The sequence below is a fragment of the Salvelinus alpinus genome, chromosome 25 (assembly GCF_045679555.1).
Source record: "Salvelinus alpinus chromosome 25, SLU_Salpinus.1, whole genome shotgun sequence".
Taxonomy (NCBI): Eukaryota; Metazoa; Chordata; class Actinopteri; order Salmoniformes; family Salmonidae; genus Salvelinus; species Salvelinus alpinus.
The window spans coordinates 22,283,099-22,308,953 of NC_092110.1; the positions used below are offsets into that span (position 1 = coordinate 22,283,099).

Sequence of the window (25,855 nt, forward strand, 5' to 3'; positions counted from 1 at the left end):
TCACTTGTACCTCAGATGTTTTATTATAATAATAACATGCCATATTCAGTCACTTCCTGGGATGATATAACTTGGTCATGTGATTGAAAACATTGTAATGTTACCATTACAAATCAGATACAGTTAAAAACCTTCATTAAATGACAGAGGTTGACTTTGTAACCTAATCTACTCCTGACTGATGTACTATAGTGCAAACAGTGTGGATACATAGCTCCACTTGAAGGGCCTGGTAGTCTTAAGACACAAAAATGATCAGCACACTCTCTCTTACAATGACTGGGGTCCAGTTTGGGGATTTATGAAATTAGTAAAAGATAACTCTGAAATAAACTATGATTGAAAATCTGGTGTTCTCTCTGAGTAACTCGTGGGATCCACTTTTGCTTTGGAAGTTGTATGATGTATCATGGCTGCGGTAGATGTTTTGGGTTGGGTGTGCTGTTGAAGGGGGGTGGGGGGGTCCTAAGGAGTATCACACCACAAAGTGGCATTTACCACATCGGAAGCCACTGGATGTTTCATTATTTTTGGTGACAATGGGAAAAACAACAATTATTGAAATCAAAACAATAAAAGTGACTGGAAGAGCAAAGAATAATCAACATGTAATATAATAGTATACACAACCCCATTGAGGAGAAAGTTGAGGTGAAAAATGCTTTGTTCTGAGAGACTGCATCTTTGGAAATTAGTAAGTTATCAAGTTTGACCAATTATTTCCTGTAAACTTCAGAAAAGAAAACCCCATGAACCACTCTTTTTTCCCTTCTTCAGATCCCTCCATATCTTTCTTTCTTCTGCTTGGTTCTTGTCAACAGTCATTGGGTTGTGGTAGAAGACATTGACAAGGCGTTCCCGGGACCATGGAGGCCATTCAAGATGTACACATACGGAAGTGCAAACAAATTCAACAGGAATAATGTACTGTACAAAATACTACATCAAACAATTACCAAAATAAGGACATTGTCCAGTAGAGGAATCTCGTGAAACAACATGGCATCTTCTTGGGAAAAAACGACCTCGTAAAAAATGGTTGTCTCCGTCCCGCGGGGACCTTTTCTCTTTTGTTATTTTTCCCCAACAGACCCGTGTTAGATTTGACAGTGCCATTAGGAGTCCAGTTCCTGTGGGAGAGGGGTAGTCTGTGCTGGGCTGGTCCTCTTCATCACCTCCACCCTGCTCTCCCCCCTCCAGCGATGGCCTCCTGCTCAAACAGCAGGGTGAGCAGAGCCGAGGCCAGGCGCCTCCACAAGGGCCTCATGTTCCTTTGGTTTCGGTGATACTGCAACAGAACAAGGGAGAAAAACAACTGAGTCAGAGCAGCATGTGGATAGGGAACTGGCATAGTCAATGAAAAAATATGTCATCATTCCTTTACCAGGGTTTTCAGTTGGAGTTGTGGATGTGTGTTGGTGTGTGATGGGTGGTGATGTTGATCTCTCTCAATCACTATGGTGAATTGAGGAGGGATAGGTCATAACCAGACACCAGAACGGCTCTGATATTCTCACAACAGTCTGTGTGTGTGTCCAGCACTACTTATTAATGCACGTTCTTTGTGTGCAGGATTGAGAATCCTATACAGCCAATGTAACACTAACTACCACCCCACCCCATGCCACAGACACATTCATTGCACAGCAAACAGAATCCAACAGCACATCAGGAGCAGCCTCCCTCTCCCTCTCTGGCTGGAGAGCCAACTGGATGGTGTGTGATTTGGAGGATAATGCTATCTCTGCCATAGAGGAGGAGATAAGATAATTGCACTATATAGGACTAGAGAGCACTTGAGGAGGGGCGTGGATCCACAGGAACACATCTCAGTATGAGAGCTGAGCTTAGCTCCACAGACGAAACACAGACACTACCGGACCTGATAACACCACAGCTATACCAGGTACACGTCACACATTAACAAAGAGCAACAATAGGCTGGATAAAAAGCTTTGACAAAAAAAAAAGCTTAGCACCTTGCCAGTGTCAGACAACATTCTCCCGTTGTAAACCAATTCCACCAAAGCGTGACTGCCGAGTTGACTTGTTTCTTAACATGACAGCTGAGGCAGCATCTGTGTGCAAGCCCAGAAATCAGCCGGTTTACAACTAGCCTGCACTTTGCAATGTGATAAGACTCAGGTTTTCACTAGCCCCCATACAGTGAGATGAACTTTGCAGAGCGTTGCATAAGCTGGTACCAGTTTCAAACAGGCTCATGCACTGTCCACCCCCGCACGCACTGTCCACACCCGCACGCACTGTCCACACCCGCACGCACTGTCCACCCCCGCACGCACTGTCCACCCCCGCACGCACTGTCCACCCCCGCACGCACTGTCCACCCCCGCACGCACTGTCCACCCCCGCACGCACTGTCCACCCCCGCACGCACTGTCCACCCCCGCACGCACTGTCCACCCCCGCACGCACTGTCCACCCCCGCACGCACTGTCCACATCCGCACGCACTGTCCACATCCGCACGCACTGTCCACACCCGCACGCACTGTCCACACCCGCACGCACTGTCCACACCCGCACGCACTGTCCACACCCGCACGCACGCACACGCACACACACGTTTTTGTAAAAGGTATAAAAGGAAGAAATACATTATTGTATAGCCATCGGCTATTTGAGGTACTACTGGGAATCTTGATAGCACAAGTTTTGTGATATAGCATTTATCAAAAGTTGCATAATAACGATGAAGTCTACTTCATAAATATACATTATCCAAAGCACAAATGAAACTATACTGAACAAAAATATAAACGCAACATGTAAAGTGTTGGTCCCATGTTTCATGAGCTGAAGTAAAAGATCCACAAAATTTTGTTTGTCACACAACACAATACCACAGATGTCTCTAGTTTTGAGGGAGCGTGCAATTGGCATGCTGACTGCAGGAATGTCCACCAGAGCTGTTACCAGATAATTGAATGTTCCTTTCTCTAATTTGGCAGTATGTCCAACCGGCCTCATAACCACAGACCATGTGTAACCACGCCTACCCAGGACCTCCACATCCGGCTTCTTCACCTGCGGGATTGTCTGAGACCAGCCACCCAGACAACTGATTAAACTGTGAGTTTGCACAACCGAAGAATTTCCTGCAAACTGTCAGAAACCTTTTCAGGGAAGCTCATCTGCATGCTTGTCGTCCTCACCAGGGTCTTGACCTGACTGCAGTTCCGCGTCGTAACCGACTTCAGTGGGTAAATGCTCACCTTCGATGGTCACTGGCACACTGGAGAAGTGTCCTCTTCACAGATGAACTCCGGTTTCAACTGTACTGGACAGATGGCAGACAGCGTGTATGGCATCGTGTGGGCGAGCGGTTTGCTGATGTCAACGTTGTGAACAGAATGCCCCATGGTGGCGGTACGGTTATGGTATGGGAAGGCAAAAGCTACGGACAACGAACACAATTGCATTTTATCAATAGCAATTTGAATGCACCGCGATACCGTGATGAGATCCTGAGGACCATTGTCGCGCCATTCATTCACCGCCATCACATCATGTTACAGCATGATAATTCACGGCCCCATGTCGCAAGGATCTGTACACAATTCCTGGAAGCTGAAAATGTCCCAGTTCTTCCATGGCCTGCATACACACCAGACATCACCCAATGAGCATGTTTGGGATGCGTTTGGGATGCTCTGGATTGACGTGTACGACAATTTGTTCCAGTTCCTGCCAATATTCAGCCACTTCGCGCAGCCATTGAAGAGGAGTAAGACAACATTCCTCAGGCCACAACCAACCGCCTGAACTCTAATCGAAGGAGATGTGATGCATGGCATGAGGCAATTTTTGGTCACACCATATACTGAATGGTTTTCTGATCCATGCCCCTACTTTTTTTTTTAAAGGTATCTGTGACCAACAGATGCATATCTGTATTCCCAGTCATGTTAATTAGGGCCTAATGAATTTACTTCAATTGACTGATTTCCTTATATGAACTTTAACTCAGTAAAATCTTTAAAATTGTTGCATGTTTAGTTTATATTTTTGTTCAGTGTAGTTCACCTAGAGACACAGCGCTAACAACAGCTAGGGTAGCAGCACTTAGTAAAGTTGTGCCTTTAGATCTAATTACAACTAGAAAGCACATAACCAAGCCCATCAATCTGTCTGTGATTACACCTGACCTGGCCAACTCTGACAGGGGGCAAAGCCTATTATAGGTAATTGTGACAGTCAGTAATGCTGTATGTACGCCTGGTTTGAAACCCCGACCTGGAAAGGTGGAAAAATCTGCCATTCTGCCCTTGAGCAAGGCAGTTAACCCTCAACAACAACTGCTCCCTGGGCACCGATGATGTGCATGTCGATTAAGGCAGCCCCCCACACCTCTTTTATTCAGATGGGTTGGGTTAAATGAAGAAGACACATTTCAGTTGGATGCATTCAGTTGTACAACTAACTAGGTTAACACAATATATTTTATCAACAAACACTGCTTACTTCACACAATGACATCAATGTGTACATTCTCACAGCCATAATGTCCTGTAAAAACAGCAGCAGTGACCTTGTCTCCACCTCTGGTTCCTCCACCCAGCTCAGCACAGAGAGGGTGACAAGGTGTGGGCCCGCCCTGTAGCTCCCTCATTGGTCACGAGTCACACTACCAACTGTCTAAAATGACTCAGTCAGGGTCTAAATTTAGCCAGTGATAAAGAACATACACTTGCCAGACTTTTATTTACACATTTTATCAGTTAAGAACAAATTCTTCTTTACAATGACGGCCTACAAGAAGGCTAAAGGCCTGGGATTAAAAATTAAATAAAAATATAGGACAAAACACACATCACAACAAGAGAGACACCACAAAACGACATAAAGAGAGACCTAAGACAACAACATAGAATGGCAGCAACACATGACAACACAGCATGGTAGCAACATAACATGGCAGCAGCACAACATGGCAGCAGCACAACATGGTAGCAGCACAAAACATGGTACAAACATTATTGGGGACAGACAACAGCACAAAGAGCAAGAAGGTAGAGACAACAATACATCACGCGAAGTAGACACTCCTCTCAGTAAGTGTCCATGATTGAGTCTTTGAATGAAGAGATGGAGATAAAACTGTCCAGTTTAAGTGTTTGTTGCAGCTCATTCCAGTCGCTAGCTACAGCGAACTGAAAAGTGGAGCGACCCAGGGATGTGTGTGCTTTGGGGACCTTTAACAGAATGTGACTGGCAGAACGGGTGTTGTTTGTGGAGGATGAGGGCTGCAGTAGGTATCTCAGATAGGGGGGAGTGAGGCCTAAAAGGGTTTTATAAATAAGCATCAAGCAGTGGGTCTTATGACGGGTATGCGGAGATGACCAGTTTACAGAGGAGTATTGAGTGCAGTGATGTGTCCTATAAGGAGCATTGGTGGCATATCTGATGGCCGAATGGTAAAGAACATCTAGCTGCTGGAGAGCACTCTTACCTGCCAAACTATAAATGACGTCTACGTAATCTACCATGGGTAGGATGGTCATCTGAATCAGGGTTAGTTTGGCAGCTGAGGTGAAAGAAGAGCGATTACGATAGAGGACACCAAGTCTAGATTTAACCTTAGCCTGCAGCTTGTGCTGAGAGAAGGATAATGTACCGTCTAGCCATACTCCCAATTACTTGTATGAGGTAACTACCTCAAGCTCTAAACCCTCAGAGGTAGTAATCACACCTGTGGGGAGAGGAGCATTGTTCTTACCAAATCACATTACCTTTGTTTTGGAGGTGTTCAGAACAAGGTTAGGGGCAAAGAAAGCTTGTTGGACACTAAGAAAGCTTTGTTGTAGAGTGTTGAAAACAAAATCCAGAGAGGGGCCAGCTGAGCATAAGACTGAATCATCTGCATATAAATGGATGAGAGAGCCTCCTACTGCCTGAGCTATGTTGTTGATGTAAATTGAGAAGAGCGTCGAGCCTTGGGGTACTCCCTTGGTGACAGGCAGTGGCTGAGACACTGCACTCTTTGAGAGAGGTAGTTAGCAAACCAGGCCAAAGACCCTTCAGCGACACCAATACTCCTTAGTCCGCCCACAATAATGGAATGGTCTGCCGTATCAAAAGCTTTGGCCAAGTCAATAAAAATAGCAGCACAACATTGCTTAGAATCAATGGCAATGGTGACATCATTGAGGACCATTAAGGTTGCAGTGACACATCCATAACCTGAGCGGAAACCACATACCAGAGAGAATACTATAGACATCAAGAAAGCCAGTCAGTTTGTCCAACACTTTTGATAAACAGGGCAACATAGAAATAGGCCTATAACAGTTAGGATCAGCTTGATATCCCCTTTTAAATAAAGGACACACCGTGGTTGCCTTCCAAGTAATGGGAACTTCCCCAGAGAGGAGAGACAGGTTTTAAAAGGTCAGAGATAGGGTTGGCGATGATAGGGGCAGGAACCTTAAAGAAGAAAGGGTCTGACCCAGATGGTTTTTGGGGTCAAGTTTAAGGAGCTCCTTTAGCACCTCGGACTCTGCAGGGAGAAACTGTAGCAGGGCAGGGGGAAAAGAGGGAGGAGCATCGGGGACAGTCGCATTAGAAGGGGTGGGAGATGAGGAAATGTTGGACGGGCAAGGAGGCATGGCTGAGTCAAATAGGAATCCTGACTTAATGAAGTGGTGATTAAAGAGCTCAGCCATGTGCTCCTTGTCAGTAACAACCACATCATCAACATTAAGGGACATGGGCAGCTGTGAGGAGGAGGGTTTATTCTCCAGGTCTTTAACCGTTTTCCAGAACTTATTGGGGTTAGACCCACAGTGAGAGAACTGCTCCTTAAAGTAACTAACTTTGGCCTTCCGGATAGCCTGAGTGCTCTTATTTCTCATTGCCTGAACGAGAGCCAGTCAGCCTGAGTATGCGTGTGCAGAGCGTCATCACTTTAACACAAGCCTGATGTGTTTTGTCAGAGCCTCATGATGCAGGCAACCTGTCTGTCTGTCGGCCCAATGGCTCACACAAGCATTAGCTTATCAGCTACACAGACAGGCAGCGACCAGTGGCCAGAGACTCACAGCTCAGGACAGGAGTGCAGCCAAGACGCAGGAGTGGACAGGAATACAAACATGCACATCTCAACAACAACCACAAGCATTTTCCCGCACCCCCTCTGTGCTGTAAAGAAAATAGAGTGCCCTTATAGAACAGTGAGAAGATAAGGAAAGGAAACACACACACACACACACACACACACACACACCCTAGGGACATTCAATGCTTACGCTTTCAACACTCTCATCGAAAGCACCAGGAGGAGTCTTTAGAAAAACACACTATTGTAACTCAACTCTGCTCCTCGCCCCCATGCAGACTGTGGCAGTCTTCCTGTCATTGTGACTGTCATTACTGTCCTGTCAGCCTGCTCTGCTCTGGGGACCACTGCTCCGTCCCCTCCAGCCTTCTCATACGGAGGAGCAATTTATCTGTCAGCACCAATGCTCCTCTTATACTCTTAAGCACCTTAAGCCCTTCCCCTGCCATGATGGTAGGATGATATGGAAATGGGAGGGGGTTGAGCCATAATACACAGTATGCCATGTCTCTTCATTTATGAGTCAATCAAAGAGATGAATGTCAAACTGTGTTTGAAAGCCTGCTGATGCACTACATAATTGCAATAATCTAACAAGAGGGAGAAATAGAGGGATGGCGAGAGAGACATATTAACATTGAAAAGTGGCAGTCCAAGTGAGACTGAAAGACGAGATCACACTCACACACACTCAGTCTCATGCACACACACACACACACACACACACACACACACACACACACACACACACACACACACACACACACACACACACACACACACACACACACACACACACACACACACACAGTGTGTTCGTAAACTCAGCAAAAAAAGAAATGTCCTCTCACTGTCAACTGTGTTTATTTTCAGCAAACTTAACATGTGCCCTCACCCTACGACCCTAGCCCTCACCCTACGATCCAACAGGTCCCAGATGTGCTCAATGGGATTGAGATCCAAGGCTCTTCGCTGGCCATGGCAGAACACTGACATTCCTGTCTTGCAGGAAATCACGCACTGTACGAGCAGTATGGCTGGTGGCATTGTCATGCTGGAGGGTCATGTCAGGATGAGCCTGCAGGAAGGGTACCACATGAGGGTGGAGGATGTCTTCCCTGTAACGCACAGCGTTGAGATTGCCTGCAATGACAACAAGCTCAGTCCGATGATGCTGTGACACACCGCCCAAAACCATGACGGACCCTCCACCTCCAAATCGATCCCACTCCAGAGTACAGGCCTTGGTGTAACGCTCATTCCTTAGACGATATACGCGCATCCGACCATCACTCCTGGTGAGACAAAACCGCGGCTCGTCAGTGAAGAGCACTTTTTGCCAGTCCTGTCTGGTCCAGAAACGATGGGTTTGTGCCCATAGGTGACGTTGTTGCCGGTGATGTCTGGTGAGGACCTGCCTTACAACAGGCCTACAAGCCCTCAGTCCAGCCTCTCTCAGCCTGTTGTGGACAGTTTGAGCAATGATGGAGGGATTGTGCGTTCCTAGTGTAACTCGGGCAGTTGTTGTTGCCATCCTGTACCTGTCCCGCAGGTGTGATGTTTGGATGTCCCGATCCTGTTTAGGTGTTGTTAGATGTGGTCTGCCACTGCTAGGACGATCAGCTGTCCATCCTGTCTCCCTGTAGCGCTGTCTCAGGCGTCTCACAGTACGGACATTGCAATTTATTGCCCTGGCCACATCTGCAGTCCTCATGCTTCCTTGCAGCATGCCTAAGGCACGTTCACGCAGATGAGCAGGGACCCTGGGCAGCTTTCTTTTGGTGTTTTCAGAGTCCGTAGAAAGACCTCTTTAGTGTCCTAAGCTTTCATAATTGTGACCTTAATTAATTGCCTACCAACTGTAAGCTGTTAGTTTCTTAACGACCGTTCTGCAGGTGCATGTTCATTAATTGTTTATGGTTCAAAGCATGAGAAACAGTGTTAAAAACCCTTTACAATGAAGATCTGTGAAGTAATTTGGATTTTTATGAATTATCATTGAAAGACAGGGTCCTGAAAAAGGGATGTTTCTTTTTTTGCTGAGTTTATGTGGGTGCGTCCATACATGCAGCACGGAAATGAGTGTACCTACCTCACTGCTGAAGACTTAAATACACAACAAAACCACAGCGCCAGGAATAGCAGCCATGGGCTAAACTTGAGATCACGCATACAAACCACACTGATCTGTTTGGGGTTAGTCTGTCCAAGCATCACTCAACAGCAGCCAGACAGGCAGAGAGAAACTCTCAGAGACACAGGCCTGTATAACTCCCTTGGCTGAGTGGGCTCTGCACACAAGAACAGTAATTCTGCCCACTCGAATGACAAGAGAGTAAATCAAGAACTTCAAGAACTGAAATAACACCTAACTGTTGATTACTATGTAGGTAATCAAAGTCAATATTCCAGATCCACCATTCTCTGGGCTTCGGAAATCACGTTTTTTTTGGGGCAGTGGGCAGTATTTTGAAGTTTGGATGACAAACGTGCCCAAAGTAAACTGCCTGTTACTCAGGCCCAGAAGATAGGATATGCATATAATTGGTAGTATTGGATAAAAAACACTTTTTTTTGAGGTCATTGGACTTTCCTATGGTTTTCTGTGCGAAAGTCTCATAACTAGGACCCAGGTTGCAGTTCCTATGGCTTCCACAAGACGTCGACAGTCTTTAGACATGGTTTCAAGCTTGTATTTTGAAAACGACAAAGAAAAATACCTTTTGGTTAGTGGACACTGATTTCATGAAGTGCTGGTTTGCGCGTGTGACCGTGTGCGCGCTCTTTGTTGTTTTTCCTTTCTATTGAATACACTATTGTCCGGTTGAAATATTATCGATTATTTAGATTATTGATAACCTGAGGATTAATTATAAACATCGTTTGACAAACTTTACCGGTACTATTAGGATGTATTCGTCTGCATGTTTTGACCGCCTTTGAGCCAGTGGATTACTGAACAAAACGCGCCAACCAAACAGAGTTTTTGGGATGTAAAGAGGGACTTTATCGAACAAAACAACCATTTATTGTGTAACTGGGGACCTTTGATTGCAAAAAGATGAAGATCTTCAAAGGTAAGTGATTTATTTTATCGCTATTTTTAAGTTTTGTGACACCTGTGCAGGTTATGAATTTATATTAATGCAGGAAGTATGTGAGGCGCTGACCTCAGACAATCAAATGCGATGCTTTCGCCGTGAAGCCTATTGTAAATTGGACCACGCGGTTCACTTGAATTTTTAATATTGGCAATTTTGTATTTTGAATTTGGAGCTCTGCAATTTCACCGGATGTTGGCCAGGTGGGACGCTACCGTCCTGGGACGCACCTGCCCGGGAGAGGTTAATTGCTGAGGTTAGCAGTGTGTGAGTGTGTGAGCCCTATCGCTCTGTAGCTTCAGGATATGACATCACAATGTTCTCATTCTAACTGATGTTACTTGTTGTGTTTAGCCAGTGAGAAACGAGAGAGAGAGAGACACTTCCCTTATCCCCTGCCCTGGCCTGTCTCTGCTGAGGCTAAGCTGTGCGCCAGTCAGTGTATCATAGCCCTAGTGTAATAACGCCTGCCTGCAATGTCCTGTGTCATATCAGATGAGTCACAGTGCACTGTGGCTGCAGGACAGAAGTATGTGGTATTAACAAAATCTCAGCATAAGTGTGGGAGAAAAAATGCACTCTGTTTCCATGAATCATCCTTGAGATGTTTCTACAACTTTATTAGAGTCTACCTGTGGTCAAATTCAAATTGTTTGGACATGATTTGGAAAGGCACACACCTGTCTATATAATATCCCACAGTTGACAGTGCATGTCAGAACACAAACCAAGCTATGAGGTCGAAGGAATTGGCCGTAGAGCTCAGAGACAGAATTGTGTCGCAGCACAGATCTAGGGAAGGGAACCAAAAAATGTCTGCAGCACTGAAGGTCCCCAAGAACACAGTGGCTTCCATCATTCTTAAATGGAAGCATTTTGGAACCACCAAGACTCTTCCTAGAACTGGCCGCCCTGCCAAACTGAGCAACCGGTGGAAAAGGGCCTTGGTCGATGTTCACTCTGACAGAGCTCCACAGTTCCTCTGTGGAGATGGGAGAACCTTCCAGAAGGACAACCGTCTCTGCAGCACTCCACTAATCAGGCCTTTATGGTAGAGTGGCCAGATGGAAGCCACTCCTCAGTAAAAGGCACATGCCAGCCCGCTTGGAGTTTGCCAAAAGGCATCTAAAAGACTCTCAGACGATGAGACACAAGATTCTCTGGTCTGATGAAAACAAGATTGAACTCTTTGGCCTGAATGCCAAGCGCCATGTCTGGAGGAAACCTGGCACCATCCCGACGGTGAAGCATGGTGGTGGCAGGATCATGCTGTGGGGATGTTTTTCAGCGGCAGTGACTGGGAGACTAGTCAGGAAAGATGAACGGAGCAAAGTACAGAGAAATCCTTGATGAAAACCTGCTCTCAGGACCTCAGACTGGGGCGAAGTTTCACCTTCCAACAGGGCAACGACCCAAAGAAGAGATCCAAGACAATGACGGAGTGGCTTTGGGACAAGTCTCTGAAAGTCTGAGTGGCCCAGGCAGAGCCCGGACTTGAACCCGATCAAACATCTCTGGAAAGACCAGAAAATCGCTGTGCAGCGACACTCTCCATCCAACATGACAAAGCTTGAGTGGATCTGCAGATTAGAATGAGAGAAACTCCCCAAATACAGGTGTGCCAAGCTTGTAGCGTCATACCCAAGAAGACTTGAGGCTGTAATCCCTGCCAAAGGTGCTTTAATAAAGTACTGAGTAAAGGGTTTGAAAACGTATGTATACATAATATTTTTTATAAATGTGCACAAATTTCTAAAAACCTGTTTTTGCTTCGTCATTATGGGATTACAATTAGTGCATTCATCTTAAGATAGCTGGGTGAGACAATCACATATCATAATCGTAGCAAGTGCAACATGTTTACCTAGTCCGGTCACTTCAGCTTAGTCTCTGTGTGACAATGTGTTGAGTGTGTTTATGTGTGTAAGAGTGTGTGTCTTTGACTCTGTGTTTCCCTTTTCCTCTAAATGTGCCATTGGTGCTCTGCAGAAAGAAACTCTCATTAATCCACGGTTCTACCGCCAATACAACCCAACTTATAGTATGTCAAGAGAGAACAGTCTGACTACTTCAATGCAGCCAGTACAGAAACTAGCAGTGTCACACCGATCATAGTATACAGTGTTTGGTGTGGACTCCTCCATGCCCCCTGTGGCGCCGCGGCAGCATAGGGAGGAAATGGGGTGAGAGAGGCAGAGAGAAATAAACAGGAAGCTGAGGCCGGGAGGGAAGGGGTGAGTGTGGGAAAAGGCTGCCCTTGTTAAGCTACGTCTTAGGGGGGTAGAATGAGAGTTCAGAACACTGGGCTAATGCATGCTCACTGACTAGCCAAAACAAACACGGGACACTGAGACATGACCACAATGGATGCCCGTAAAGAAGCCACTTCTGCTGCTCAGTCTCTCTCAGCAGAGCTCTGAGTACAGTAGGCCTGTTCAGTGGGCTTTAGCTGTGCTGTGCAGTCAGTCACAGTGGGTATTCTCACCACTTGAAGGTGTTCTTGGTGGAACTGGTCTCCGATGAGTTGGAGTTTCTGTCCAATGCAGACCTCTATGCTGCGTGCTGGCTGCTGGGGCTGCTGATCGAGCCGCTCCATCCCCCCTCGCTCTCCCAGAGGCCCCTGGTCTCCAACACGCTCAAACTGCGCTGGGAAGTGCAATCGAAAGCCTGCGTTGCCTGTGGGAAAAAAGCCATAGATATTGGTCAGGTCAATATCTTAATGTTCATTGAGAGTGCCATATGCTCTGCAACTCATAACAACGCCAAAGTTCAGATACAGTAATCTTTTCCATTACCAGTGCAATCTGTAGTGTGACAGGACAGAGAGGGCATCACTGACAGACAGCTATCCTTGGTGTTCTAGTAACGGGTCAGTTATACAGGTATGGCCTGTTGTCACATCAGGGCCAGGCTAAATCACCTAATGGCGCCATCTGAATGGGAAAGCAGCTGGGTACACTACACACAGGTCATAAAAGCTGCTGTGGCTGGGACTATCAGGCGCCAAGAGCGGAGTACAGCAGAGCTCCACTCTTATCTATTCCTCACACTGTGTTTGCGTGGGTGTGTGTTAACATAGTGTGTGTGGCCGTACCGTAGAAGAGTGGTCTGGGCTCCTGGGCCACCCCGCAGGGCAGCATATTATTGGGCAGTGGCAGGACAGGGCTGGGTGTCTGGGTTCCCCTGTCCTCGTACTTTATCTCCCCGAAGGCTGTGCGCCAGCAGTGGGAGTCTGGCTCAAACACATCATCCTCCTCATCGTCCATACGGCGGCAATCTGCCAAGACCTGCCTTGGGGGAGAAGAGAGAAATTGAGAGGGAGTTGGGCATATTGCTCTGCTAAGACTTACTTGTTGGCTAAATGTACCTAAATCAGGGTTTTGGTTGAGTGAGATGCAGTCTCCATCTCTCTCCGATCCCAACCCAGCAGACCTGTGGCTAGCTTGGTCCCTCATACAGTTCAACGGCTTGAGACTACAACATGCAGAGTAGCCTAGACAACAAATTATTTGCAAATCTGACTAATAGGTTTATATGGCAAAACTGAAGCTTGGTCTCTAAAGACTTGCTTATAATAAATAGTTCATGACAGTTGTAAAAAACAACAAAAAAGTTAAAAGATTCTCTACAACATTGCTTCAAGATCACACTTAAGGATCCCCCCAGTACTCGCAGTGTTTCAGGCCCTAGGCTAGCAGAGACAATAATCTTGGTTAACCCAGAACTAAAGTCTTGTGTAATCAGTCAGATGCTCGATTAAGTTCTGGGTCCATATGTGTTGAGAAGAGATCGGAAACTAGACTAGCGGCCAAATATCCCTTCCTCTTCCGAAATTCAAAAGATGCTAAAACCTGCGAAAATGTGATTTGTCCAAAGCACCGGAACTAATACTGTCCAATCTCTAGATAACAAGGTGGACGAAATTAGGGCACGAGTTGCCTTCCAGAGAGACATCAGAGATTGTAACATTCTCTGTTTCACGGAAACATGGCTCACTTGGGATATGTTGTCAGAGTCGGTACAGCCACCCTATTTCTTTACGCATTGCGCCAACAGAAACAAACATCTCTCTGGTAAGAAGAAGGGCGAGGGTGTATGCCTTATGATTAACGACTTATGGTGTAATCACAACAACATACAGGAACTCAAGTCCTTTTGTCACCCAACCTAGAATTCATTACAATCAAATGCTGACTGCATTATCTTCCAAGAGAATTCTCTTCGATTATAGTCACAGCCATGTATATCCCCCCGAAGCAGATCCCTCGTCGTCCCTGAAAGAACTTCACCGGACTCTATGTAAACTGGAAACCATACATCCTGAGGCTGCATTTATTGTAGTTGGGGATTTTAACAAAGCTAACCTAAGAACCATACTTCCTAAATTCTATCAGCATATCGAATGCGCACCAAAAGCTGGTAGCTTTCTGGATCATTGCTACTTGAACTTCTGCGATGCATACAAAGCCCTCCCCCGCCCTGCCTTCGGCAAATCTGACCATGACTCCATTTTGTTGCTCCCAGCCTATAGACAGCAAGTAAAACAGGAAACGCCCATGCTCAGGTCAATACAACGCTGGTCTGACCAATCGGATTCCAGGCTTCAAGATTGCTACAATCACGTGGACTGGGATAGGTTCCGGATAGCCTCAGACAATAACATTGATGAGTGAGTTTATTAGCAAGCGCATCGGAGATGTCATTCCCTCTGTGGCCATTAAAACCTTCCCTAACCAGAAACCGTGGATTGATGGCAGCATTCACACGAAACTGAAAGCGTGAACCACCGCTTTTAATCATGGCAAGGTGACCGAAAACACCACTGAATACAAACAGTGCAGCTATTCCCTCTGCAAGATAATCAAACAAGCAAATCGTCAGTATTGAGACAAGGTAGAGTCGCAATTCAACGGCTCAAACACGAGACGTATGTGGCAACGTCTACAGTCAATCATGGATTACAAAAAGAAAACCAGCCCTGTCGCGGACACCGACGTCTTGCTCCCAGACAAATTAAATAGCTTCTTTGCTCGCTTTGAGGACAATACAGTGCCACTGACACGGCCCGCTACCAAAGCCCATCTCCTTCTCCATGGCCAACGTGAGTAAAACATTTAAACGTGTTAACCCTCGCAAGGCTGCCGGCCCAGACGGCATCCCTAGCCGCGTCCTCAGAGCATGCGCAGACCAGCTGGCTGGTGTGTTTATGGACATATTCAACCAATCCCTACCCCAGTCTGTTGTCCCCACATGCTTCAAAATGGCCACCATTGTTCCCGTTTCCAAGAAAGCTAAGGTAACTGAACTAAATGACTATCACCCCGTAGCACTCACTTCTGTCATCCTGAAGTGCTTTGAGAGACTAGTCAAGGACCATATCACCTCCACCCTACCTGATAACCTAGACCCACTCCAATTCGCTTACCGCCCCAAATGGTCCACTGACGATGCAGTCGCCATCACACTGCACACTGCCCTATCCCATCTGGACAAGAGGAATACCTATGTGAGAATGCTGTTCATTGACTACAGCTCAGCATTTAACACCATAGTACCCTCCAAACTCGTCATTAAGCTTGAGACCCTGGATCTCGACCCTGCCATGTGCAACTGGATCCTGGACTTTCTGACGGGCCGCCCCCAGGTGATGAAGGTAGGAAACAACATCTCCACCCCGCTGATCCTCAACACTGGGGCCCCACAAGGGTGAGTTCTCAGCCCTCTCCTGTACTCCCTGTTCACCTATGACTGCGTGGCCATGCACGCTTCCAACTCAATCATCAAGTTTGCAGACAACACTACAGTGGTAGGCCTGATTACCAACAACGACGAGACGGCCTACAGGGAGGAGGTGAGGGCCCTCGGAGTGTGGGGTCAAGAAAATAACCTCTCACTCAACGTCCACAAAACAAAGGAGATGATCGTGGACTTCAGGAAACAGCAGAGGGAGCACCCCCCCCCCCTCCCCTCCATCATCGACGGGACAGTAGTGGAGGAGGTGGAAAGTCTTAAGTTCCTCGGTGTACGCATCACGGACAAACTGAAATGGTCCACCCACACAGTTAGCATGGTGAAGAAGGTGCAACAGCGGCTTGTCATCTAAAACACTCAAACTTTTACAGATGCACAATCGAGAGCATCCTGTCGGGCTATATCACCGCCTGGTACGGCAATTGCACCACCCTCAACCGCAAGGCTCTCCAGAGGGTGGTGCGGTCTGCACAACGCATTACCGGGGGCAAACTACCTGCCCTCCAGGACACCTACAGCACCCGATGTCACAGGAAGGCCAAAAAGATCATCAAGGACAACAACCACCCGAGCCACTGCCTGTTCACCCCGCTATCATACTGAAGGCGAGGTCATTACAGGTGCATCAAAGCTGGGACCGAGAGACTGAAAAACAGCTTCTATCCCAAAGCCATCAGACTGTTAAACAGCCATCACTAACATAAATAGGCTGCTGCCAACATACAGACTCAAATCTCTGGCCACTTAAATAAACTGACTTAATAAAAGTATCACTAGTCACTTTAAATAACGCCACTTTAAGAATGTTTACATATCTTACAATACTCATCTCATATGTATATACTGTATTCTACACCATCTACTGCATCTTGCCTATGCCACACGCCATCGCTCATCCATATATTTATATGTACATATTCTTGTTCATCCCTTTACATTTGTGTGTATAAGGTAGTTGATGTGAATTTGTTGGATTACTTGTTAGATGTTACTGCATAGTCGGAACTAGAAGCACAAGCATTTCACTACACTTGCATTAACATCTGCTAACCATGTGTATGTGGCCAATAAAATTGGATTTGATTTGATTTGCTCTACGCATGACAGCTCTATAGTACCATTTATGCTTACGTAGTCTGTCCACACGAGATTAGCAGACAACAATCTCCCTGCTTGGTTAATTGACAGCATCGCTACCATCATCAATATGGGGGTCAAACGAGTTATGAAAATACTTCTGAAATGTAAGTAACCTTGTGAACCCTTTTAGAACTCTGCCTTTAATGCAGGGTTAGGCTACTAACACACTACTTCCAAATGAGAGTGCAACAAATGGGTAATGACAGCCTTGGAGGAAGAGAGACAGAGCCACTCTCCTTTCTCTCCTTGGATTTGTCAACATGCCAGCTTCTGAGGACACTTTTTAATTTATTCACCCAAAGACATTTGCCTCAGTCTCTTTAGTGCCTATTATTCTGGGGTTTGCTATTCCACGCTGTCTGCATTCACAATAAACCCTATGTGGAAAAGCACTTAGTGCTTTGTTCTGACAAACAAGACAAGAACATGGAAGTTGCAAGAAAATACAGTGTATTCAGAAAGTATTCAGACCCCTAGACTTTTTCCACATTTCATCAATCTACACACAATACTCCATAATGACAAAGCAAATACAGGTTTTTAGAAATTTTTGAAAATGTATTAAAAAACAAACAACTGAAATATCACATTTACATAAGTTTTCCGACCCTTTACTCAGTACTTTGTTGAAGTATATTTGGCAGCAATTACAGCCTCGAGTCTTCTTGGGTATGACGCTACAAGCTTTGCACACCTGTATTTGGGTAGTTTCTCCCATTCTTCTCTACAGATCCTATCAAGCTCTGTGCGTCGCTGCACAGCAATTTTCAGGTCTCTCCAGAGATGTTTGATAGGGTTCAAGTCCAGGCTCTGGCTGGGCCACTCAAGGACATTCAGAGACTTGTCCCAAAGCCACTCCTGCTTTGTCTTGGCTGTGTGCTTAGGATCATTTTCCTGTTGAAAGGTGAACCTTCTTGCTAGTCTGAGGTCCTGAGCATTTTGGAGCAGGTTTTCATCAAGGATCTCTCTGTATTTTGCTACGTTCATCTTTCCCTCGATCCTGACTAGTCTCCCAGTCCCTGCCGTTGAAAAACATCCCAACAGCATGATTCTGCCACCACCATGCTTTACCGTAGGAATGGTGCCAGGTTTCCTCCAGACGCATTCAGGCCAAAAGAGTTCCATCTTGGTTTCATTAGACCAGAGAATCTTGTTTCTCATGGTCCGATATTCCTCCAGGTGCCTTTTGGCAAACTCCAAGCGGGCTGTCATGTGCCTGGTTATTGGTGAAGTGCTGCAGAGATGGTTGTCCTTCTGATAGGTTCTCCCATCTCCACAGAGGAAGCTCCCTGGAGCTCTGTCAGAGTAACCATCAGGTTCTTGGTCACCTCCCTGACCAAGGGCCTTCTCCCCGATTGTTTAGTTTGGCCGGGCGGCCAGCTCTAGGAAGAGTCTTGGTGGTTCCAACCTTCTTCGATTTAAGAATGATTGAGACCACTGTGTTCTTGGGGACCTTCAATGCAGCAGACATTTTTTGGTACCCCTCCCCAGACCTGTGCCTCGACACAATCCTGTCTCGGAGTTCTACGGACAATTCCTTCGACTTCATGGCTTGGTTTTTGTTCTGACATGCACTGTCAACTGTGGGACCTTATATAGACAGGTTTGTGCCTTTCCAAATCATGTCCAATCAATTGAATTTACCACAGGTGGACTCCAATCCAGTTGTAGAAACATCTCAAGGATGATCAATGGAAACAGGATGCACTTGAGCTCAATTTCGAGTCTCATAGCAAAGGGTCTGAATACTTATGTAAATAAGGTATTTCTGTTTGTAATACTTTGCAAATAAATTGACAACCTGTTTTTGCATTGTCATTATGGGGTATTGTGTGTAGATTGATGAGAGAAAAAAAGAATTGTATCAATTTTAGAACAAGGCTGTAACATAACAAAATGTGGAAAATATATACTTAGGTTATTTTTCTTACGACTTCCATTCAGTTCTCTGCCACAGACCAAAGTCTGCTCTTTTAAGAGTGTGTCAGCCAGTGGCTCCCCCTACTGCATTGGGTTCATGGATTCACAAATAGCCTACTATCACTTAATACAACTCTAAACATCACCTTCACAAATACTGACAACACACTCACATCTGCTCAGCTTAACATTCACACCCATACACCTCTTGAGTACAGCACTAATGTCATAAACAACACATAGTTCAACTTTATACTCAGAGTCATGTACACACCACAAAGAAGACTCTCCATCACAAAGAAGACCCTACACCACAAAGAAGACCATCACCGCAACAACAAAAAAACACTACACACGCACAGTGTACATACACACTCACAGAGACACATACGCAGCACCCTGTAATAATTCTCTACCCCCATTACACTATATCCCACTATTTGGAAATCTGACAGTGACGACTAATTCTTTATCTGTGTCCCTGCATATAGTTATTGGGGAAAGTGAGGTTATGGATAAGGAGTGTGGTCAAGACGGGTGGGTCAGGCAAAGGACACTAAAACCCTTCAGGTAACTGACATATGGGCCATACTACCTCAGAGACACTGAACTGTGAGATATGACAATGACAACTGTCTCTCTCAACTGTCAAGCCAAGGCTATTGCATCATTTATTGTGTGGCCGCAGATAATCTTTATCATCCTCTTTATCGTAACTCGCTCTGATTACTTCAGAACAACCTGTAATAGCTGTCTTATTACACTTGCTTATTCCTTTGTTTATAAACCATGCACGTTAATAATCAAAGTTGAACGAATTACATAGTCCACAATATAGATGTGCTATTTTCCAATGTGACTCCCTAGTTAAATTGCTTGCTTGTTTAGATTTTAAGTAAACTAACCAGAAGCTGGAAATGCCGACACCGTGCCGACAGACCGTAGCTCTACAGAGATCGAAGCGCGCAAAATAAAACAGCCTAAAAGGTTGGCTACGATTGTTGTCATAATACAACACCCCACAACTACTGTCAAGACAAAAGGTAGTAAAATATTCATCCAATGACATATATCGGTGAGAAATAGCCACATAATGGGTCGGTAAAGTCACTTTATCCCAGCGGCTATACAGGGGATGTTGTGAGAGACAATGTAGCGACTCAATGATGACACACAATGTCCAAGAATTTACAGCACAGGCAGGTCTTTCAAACTATGCAGACCAGCAAAACAACAATGTAAAAAAAAAAGGTTAATGACAGTGTTCAATCTTATTTGATACATTAAGACTCGGAACTCACCACAAGATAGTCCTTAGTGTATAGAAAAATGTAAAGGGTATATTTTCACTGTAAACCCAAGTGGATTTAGTCCGTACTCAGTATCACTCCACGCAAACTTTTATTCTGTGTGAGACAAATAGAAACAAGCTGATTTCATTTCACAGACGTCAACTAGAAAATCACCCGCCCTCAAACAGGGCGTGAACACAGAAAAAATAGGCTAAATTGAAGTGGTCTTAAAGAAGCAGCGGTACGTTAGGCCATTTTTATTGTTTTATAACGTGACTCGTGTATGGCCATTTAAGATATTTTTCGCGTTTTGTTCTCATAACCAATCAGAGTGTTTGTTTTGATCCCGCCTTCAAAATAGTGTATTCAGACACGTGGACAGGAAATTCCCTCGTGCACGAGACAGCTTCGGTTTTGAAATTCCCTCGTGCACGAAACATTTTCGGTTTGTTGATTATTCTTAGCTGATTGAGCTGCTATCAATGAAAGTAAGAACAAGTGAGCACAAAGGGTTTATAGACTACTACTGTATTACTGTATAATCTGTATAATAAGAGTAATGTCAGTAGTATTATGAGTGACAAAAAACATTGAATGTTATAGGTTACACTATGCCCACTCAATATTTTTTGCAATGACCACAGTCCAGGGCTGCCAACTTTTGAAAGCTTGGAGTGATCTTTTCTATGTGAATTTCATTGCCCCCTGGCACAACCCTTAGACTGGGAATGGCTGTCCTCCCCCAGGAAAATTTTACTGTTTTCAAATCAAACTTTATTTGTCACCTGCGCCGAATACAACATGTGTAGACCTTACCGTGAAATGCTTACTTACAAGCCCTTAACCAACAGTGCAGTTCAAGAAAGAGTTTCGAAAATATTTATAAAATAAACTAAAGTAAAAAACTATAAAAACTAACAGCATAAAATAACAATAACGAGGCTATATACATGTGGTACTGTTACTAAATCAATGTGTGGGGGTACAGGTTAGTCGAGGTATGCAGGTAGGGGTGAAGTGACTATGAATAGATAATAAACAGCGAGTAGCAGCAGTGTAAAAAACAAATGGAGGGGGTGTCAATGTAAATAATCCGTTGCCCATTTGATTAATTGTTCAGCAGTCTTAAGACTTAGGGGTAGAAGCTGTTAAGGAGCCTTTTGGTCCTAGAAGTGGCGCTCCGGTACCGCTTGCTGTGCGGTAGCAGAGAAAACAGTCTGCGACTTGGGTGACTGGAGTCTCTGACTATTTTTTGGGCTTTCCTCTGACACCGCCTACTATATAGGTCCTGGATGGCAGGAAGCTTGGCCCCAGTGATGTACTGGGCCTTACAGTCAGATGCTCTCGATGGTGCAGCTGTAGAACCTTTTGAGGATCTGGGGATCCATGCCAAATCTTTTCAGTCTCCTGAGGGGGAAAAGGTGTTGTCATGCCCTCTTCACGACTGTCTTGGTGTGTTTGGACCATGATAGTTCATTGGTGATGTGGACAACAACAAACTTGAAACTCTCGACCCACTCCACTACAGCCCTGTCAATGATAATGGGGCCCTGTTTGGCCCACCTTTTCCTATAGTCCTTGATCAGCTCCTTTTTCTTGCTCACATTGAGGGAAAAGTTGTTGTCCTGGCACCACACTGCCAGGTCTCTGACCTCCTCCCTATAGGCTGTCTCATTGTTGTCGGTGAACAGGCTGTTGTGTCGTTAGCAAACTTAATGGTGGTGTTGGAGTCGTGTTTGGTCACGCAGTCGTGGGTGAACAGGGAGTACAAGAGGGGACTACGCAAACACCCCTGAGGGGCCCCTGTGTTGAGGATCAGCATAGCAGACGTGTTGTTGCCTACCCTTACCACCTAGGGGCGGCCCGTCAGGAAGTCCAGGATCCAGTTGCAGAGGGAGGTGTTTAGTCCCAGGGTCCTTAACTTAGTGATGAGCTTTGTGGGCACTATGGTGTTGAATGCTGAGCTGTAGTCAATGAACAGCATTCTCACATAGGTGTTCCTCTTGTCCAGGTTGGAGAGGGCAGTGTGGCGTGTGATTGAGATTGCGTCATTTGTGGATCTGTTGGGGCGGTATGCGAATTGGAGTGGGTCTAGGGTATCCGGGAGGATGCTGTTGATGTTAGCCATAACCAGCCTTTCAAAGGACTTCATGGCTACAGACATGAGCGCTACGGGCGGTAATCATTTAGGCAGGTTACCTTCGCTTCCTTGGGCACAGGGACTATGGTGGTCTGCTTGGAACATGTAGGTATTACAGACTCAGTCAGGGAGAGGTTGAAAATGTCAGTGAAGACACTTGCCAGTTGGTCCGCGCATGCTCTGAGTACACGTCCTGGTAATCCATCTGGCCCCCGGCTTTGTCAATGTTGACCTGTTTAAAGGTCTTGCTTACATCGGCTACCGAGATCGTGATCACACTTTCATCCAGAACAGCTGGTGCTCTCATGCATGCTTCAGTGTTGCTTGGTTCGAGGCAAGCATAAAAGGCATTTAGCTCGTCTGGTAGGCTCGCGTCACTGGGCAGCTCGCGGCTGGGTTTCCCTTTGTAGTCTGTAATAGTTTTCAAGCCCTGCCACATCCGACGAGCATCAGAGCCGGTGTAGTAGGATTCAATCTTAATCCTGTATTGACGCTTTGCTTGTTTGATGGTTCGTCTGAGGGCATAGCGGGATTTTTATAAGTGTCCGGATTAGGGTCCCGCTCCTTGAAAGTGGCAGCTCTAGATTCTAGCTCTATGCGGATGTTGCCCGTAATCCATGGTTTCTGGTTGGGATATGTACGTACGGTCACTGTGGGGACGACGTCATCAATGCACTTATTGATGAAGCTGCTGACTGAGGTGGTATACTCCTCAATGCCATTTGATGAATCCCGGACCATATTCCAGTTTGTGCTAGCAAAACAGTCCTGTAGTGTAGCATCCGCATCATCTGACCACTTCCGTATTGAGCAAGTCACTGGTACTTCCTGCTTTAGTTTTTGCTTGTAAGCAGATATCAGGAGGAGAGAATTATGGCCAGATTTGCCAAATGGATGGCGGTGGAGAGCTTTGTATGCATCTCTGTGTGTGGATTAAAGGTAGTCTAGAGTTTTTTTCCCTCTGGTTGCACATGTGACATGCTGGTAGAAATTAGATTAAACTGATATAAGTTTTCCTGCATTAAAGTCCCCGGCCACTAGGAGCACCACTTCTGGATGATTAAAGCTAATTTTCTGCAATTCTAGGTATTTTGACATGGCTTAGGCCTATGACCAGGTTGGAAAAATTTAAATTAAAAACCGCAAGTCAGGTGTATTCAGGATGCTTTGAACATTAAATGGACACTCAAAATTCGATGACTTGGTTACTTTGACATTTTTGGAGGATGACATTTAAAGTATGCTAATATTATTTTTTAAACATATTTTTTAGGTGGTTTGACACTTTATTCAGACAGTAATAAAATTACTTAGGGAGAAGCAGTGGGAAGGTTGGAAGAAGGGATTGCTCTCCGTTCTCAGGTGGAAAGTTGTAGTGTTACCACTACACCAAGACTCTGCACAGGTAATGTTAATATTAATGGTTGATTGCAGTGGGTAACCAAATCATAGATTGCAGTCTCCTTGTCCATAGATTGCTTTCAAGGTAAGAACACAAACATTTTGTATTTTGACATTTGGGTGAACTCCGTTTAAATTAGGGCTAGAAGAAAATCCTGCATGATCTTCAGGAGGGTTGGCCACCCATAGTCTATGTTTCCCTAGTGCTGAGTGTTTGAAAATGTTGTTGTTATAACAATTCATTTCTCAATCACCCAACCTTCGAGAAACATAAAGTGCCTTTAGAAAGTACAGACCCCTTGAATTTCTCCACATTTCGTTAGGTTACAGCCTTATTCTAAAATGTATAAAATTATTTTTTCCCTCATCAATCTAAACACAATACACCATAATGACAAAGCAAAAAAATGTTTTTAGAAAATGTTGCAAATTTATTACAAATAAAAAACAGAAATCTCACATTTACATATGTATTCAGACCCTTTACTCAGTACTTTGTTTAAGCACCTTTGGCAGCAATTACTGCCTCAAGTTTTCGATGGGATGACCCAACAAGCTTGGCACACCTGTATTTGGGGAGTTTCTCCCATTCTTCTCTGCATCTCCTCTCAAGCTCTGTCAGGTTGGATGGGGAGCGTTGCTGCACAGCTATTTTCAGGTCTCTCCAGAGGTGTTGGATTGGTTTCAAGTCCGGGCTCTGGCTGGGCCATTCAATGACATTCAGAGACTTGTCCTGAAGCCACTCCTGTGTTGTCTTGGCTATGTGCTTAGGGTCGTTGTCCTGTTGGAAGGTGAACCTTCGCCCCAGTCTGAGGTCCTGAGCGCTCTGGAGGAGGTTTTCATCAAGGATCTCTCGGTACTTTGCTCCGTTCATCTTTCCCTCGATCATGACTAGTCTCCCAGTCCCTGCATCTGAAAAACATCCCCACAGCATGATGCTACCACCACCATGCTTCAACATAGGGATGGTGCCAGGTTTCCTCCAGACATGACGCTTGGCATTCAGGCCAAAGAGTTTCATCAGACCAGACTTGTTTCTCATGGTCTGAAAGTCTTTTATGTGCCTTTTGGCAAGCTCCAAGTGGGATGTCATGTGCCTTTTACTGAGGAGTGGCTTCCATCTGGCCACTCTACCATAAAGGCCTGATTGGTGGAGTGCTGCAGAGATGGTTGTCCTTCTGGAAGGTTCTCCCATCTTCACAGAGGAACCCTGGAGCTCTGTCAGAGTGACCATCGGGATTTTGATCACCTCCCTGACCAAGGCCCTTCTCCCCCGATTGCTCAGTTTGGCCAGGCGGTCAGCTCTAGGAAGAGTCTTGGTGGTTCTAAACTTCTTCCATTTAAGAGTGATGGAGGCAACTATGTTCCTGGGGTCCTTCAATGCTGCAGACATTTTTTGGTACCCCTCCCCAGATCTGTGCCTCAACAGAATCTTGACTCGGAGCTCTACAGACAATTCCTTCGACTTCGTGGCTTGGTTTTTGCTCTGACAATTGAATTTGCCACAGGTGGACTTAAATCTAGTTGTAGAAACATCTAAAGGATGATCAATGAAAACCGGATGCACCTGAGCTCAATTTCAAGTCTCATAGCAAAGGGTCTGAATACTTATGTAAATTAGGTATTTCTGTTTTTTATCTGTAATAAATTTGCAAAAATGTCTAAAAATCTGTTTTCGCTTTGTCATTATGGGTTATTGTTTGTAGATTCCTGAGGATTTTTATGCATTTAATCCATTTTAGAATAAGGCTGTAACGTAACAACATGTGGAAAAAGTCAAGGGGTCTGAATACTTTCCGAAGGCACTATATAATGAATATCAATATTCAGGTGGTTTGTGACTATTAGTTAAAGATCCTTGCCATCATTTTACTCTACATAGACAAAATATGACGCGTTTGAGTTGTGAGTCCCACCACCATCTCTGCCTACCCCCCACCATCATGTGCACAATACTAAAATGTCAAAATTTTGATTACTGGAGCATTTAATAGCCAATGCTAATTTGTATGATTTATTAAAAACTGTTCATG

General features: G+C 45.3%; 1 protein-coding gene across 2 annotated transcripts; it reads right to left on the reverse strand.

The window, feature by feature from the left end:
- LOC139553634 (bcl-2-modifying factor-like) lies at positions 1 to 20,427 on the reverse strand. Of its 2 annotated transcripts, none has more exons than XM_071366182.1 (4): positions 20,291 to 20,427; positions 13,273 to 13,469; positions 12,664 to 12,854; positions 1 to 1,288 (listed from the first exon to the last, which is right to left on the reverse strand). In XM_071366182.1, exons 2-4 carry the CDS (start codon positions 13,442 to 13,444, stop codon positions 1,172 to 1,174), a joined length of 480 nt encoding a protein of 159 aa, XP_071222283.1. In that variant the 5' UTR covers positions 13,445 to 13,469; positions 20,291 to 20,427; the 3' UTR covers positions 1 to 1,171. The 2 variants fall into 2 exon arrangements, with proteins under 2 accessions (XP_071222283.1, XP_071222284.1); XM_071366183.1 differs by having other exon boundaries at positions 13,273 to 13,465; positions 20,291 to 20,426.
- Positions 20,428 to 25,855: the final 5,428 nt, after the last annotated feature.

Coding starts and splice junctions, on each gene's coding strand:
- LOC139553634 (XM_071366182.1), bottom strand. CDS start 13,444: ATGGACGATGAGGAGGATGATGTGTTTGAGCCAGACTCCCACTGCTGG. Junction 12,855..13,272: donor GCCCAGACCACTCTTCTACG/GTACGGCCACAC, acceptor TTTTTCCCACAG/GCAACGCAGGCTTTCGATTG. Junction 1,289..12,663: donor ACCAAGAACACCTTCAAGTG/GTGAGAATACCC, acceptor GTTCTGTTGCAG/TATCACCGAAACCAAAGGAA.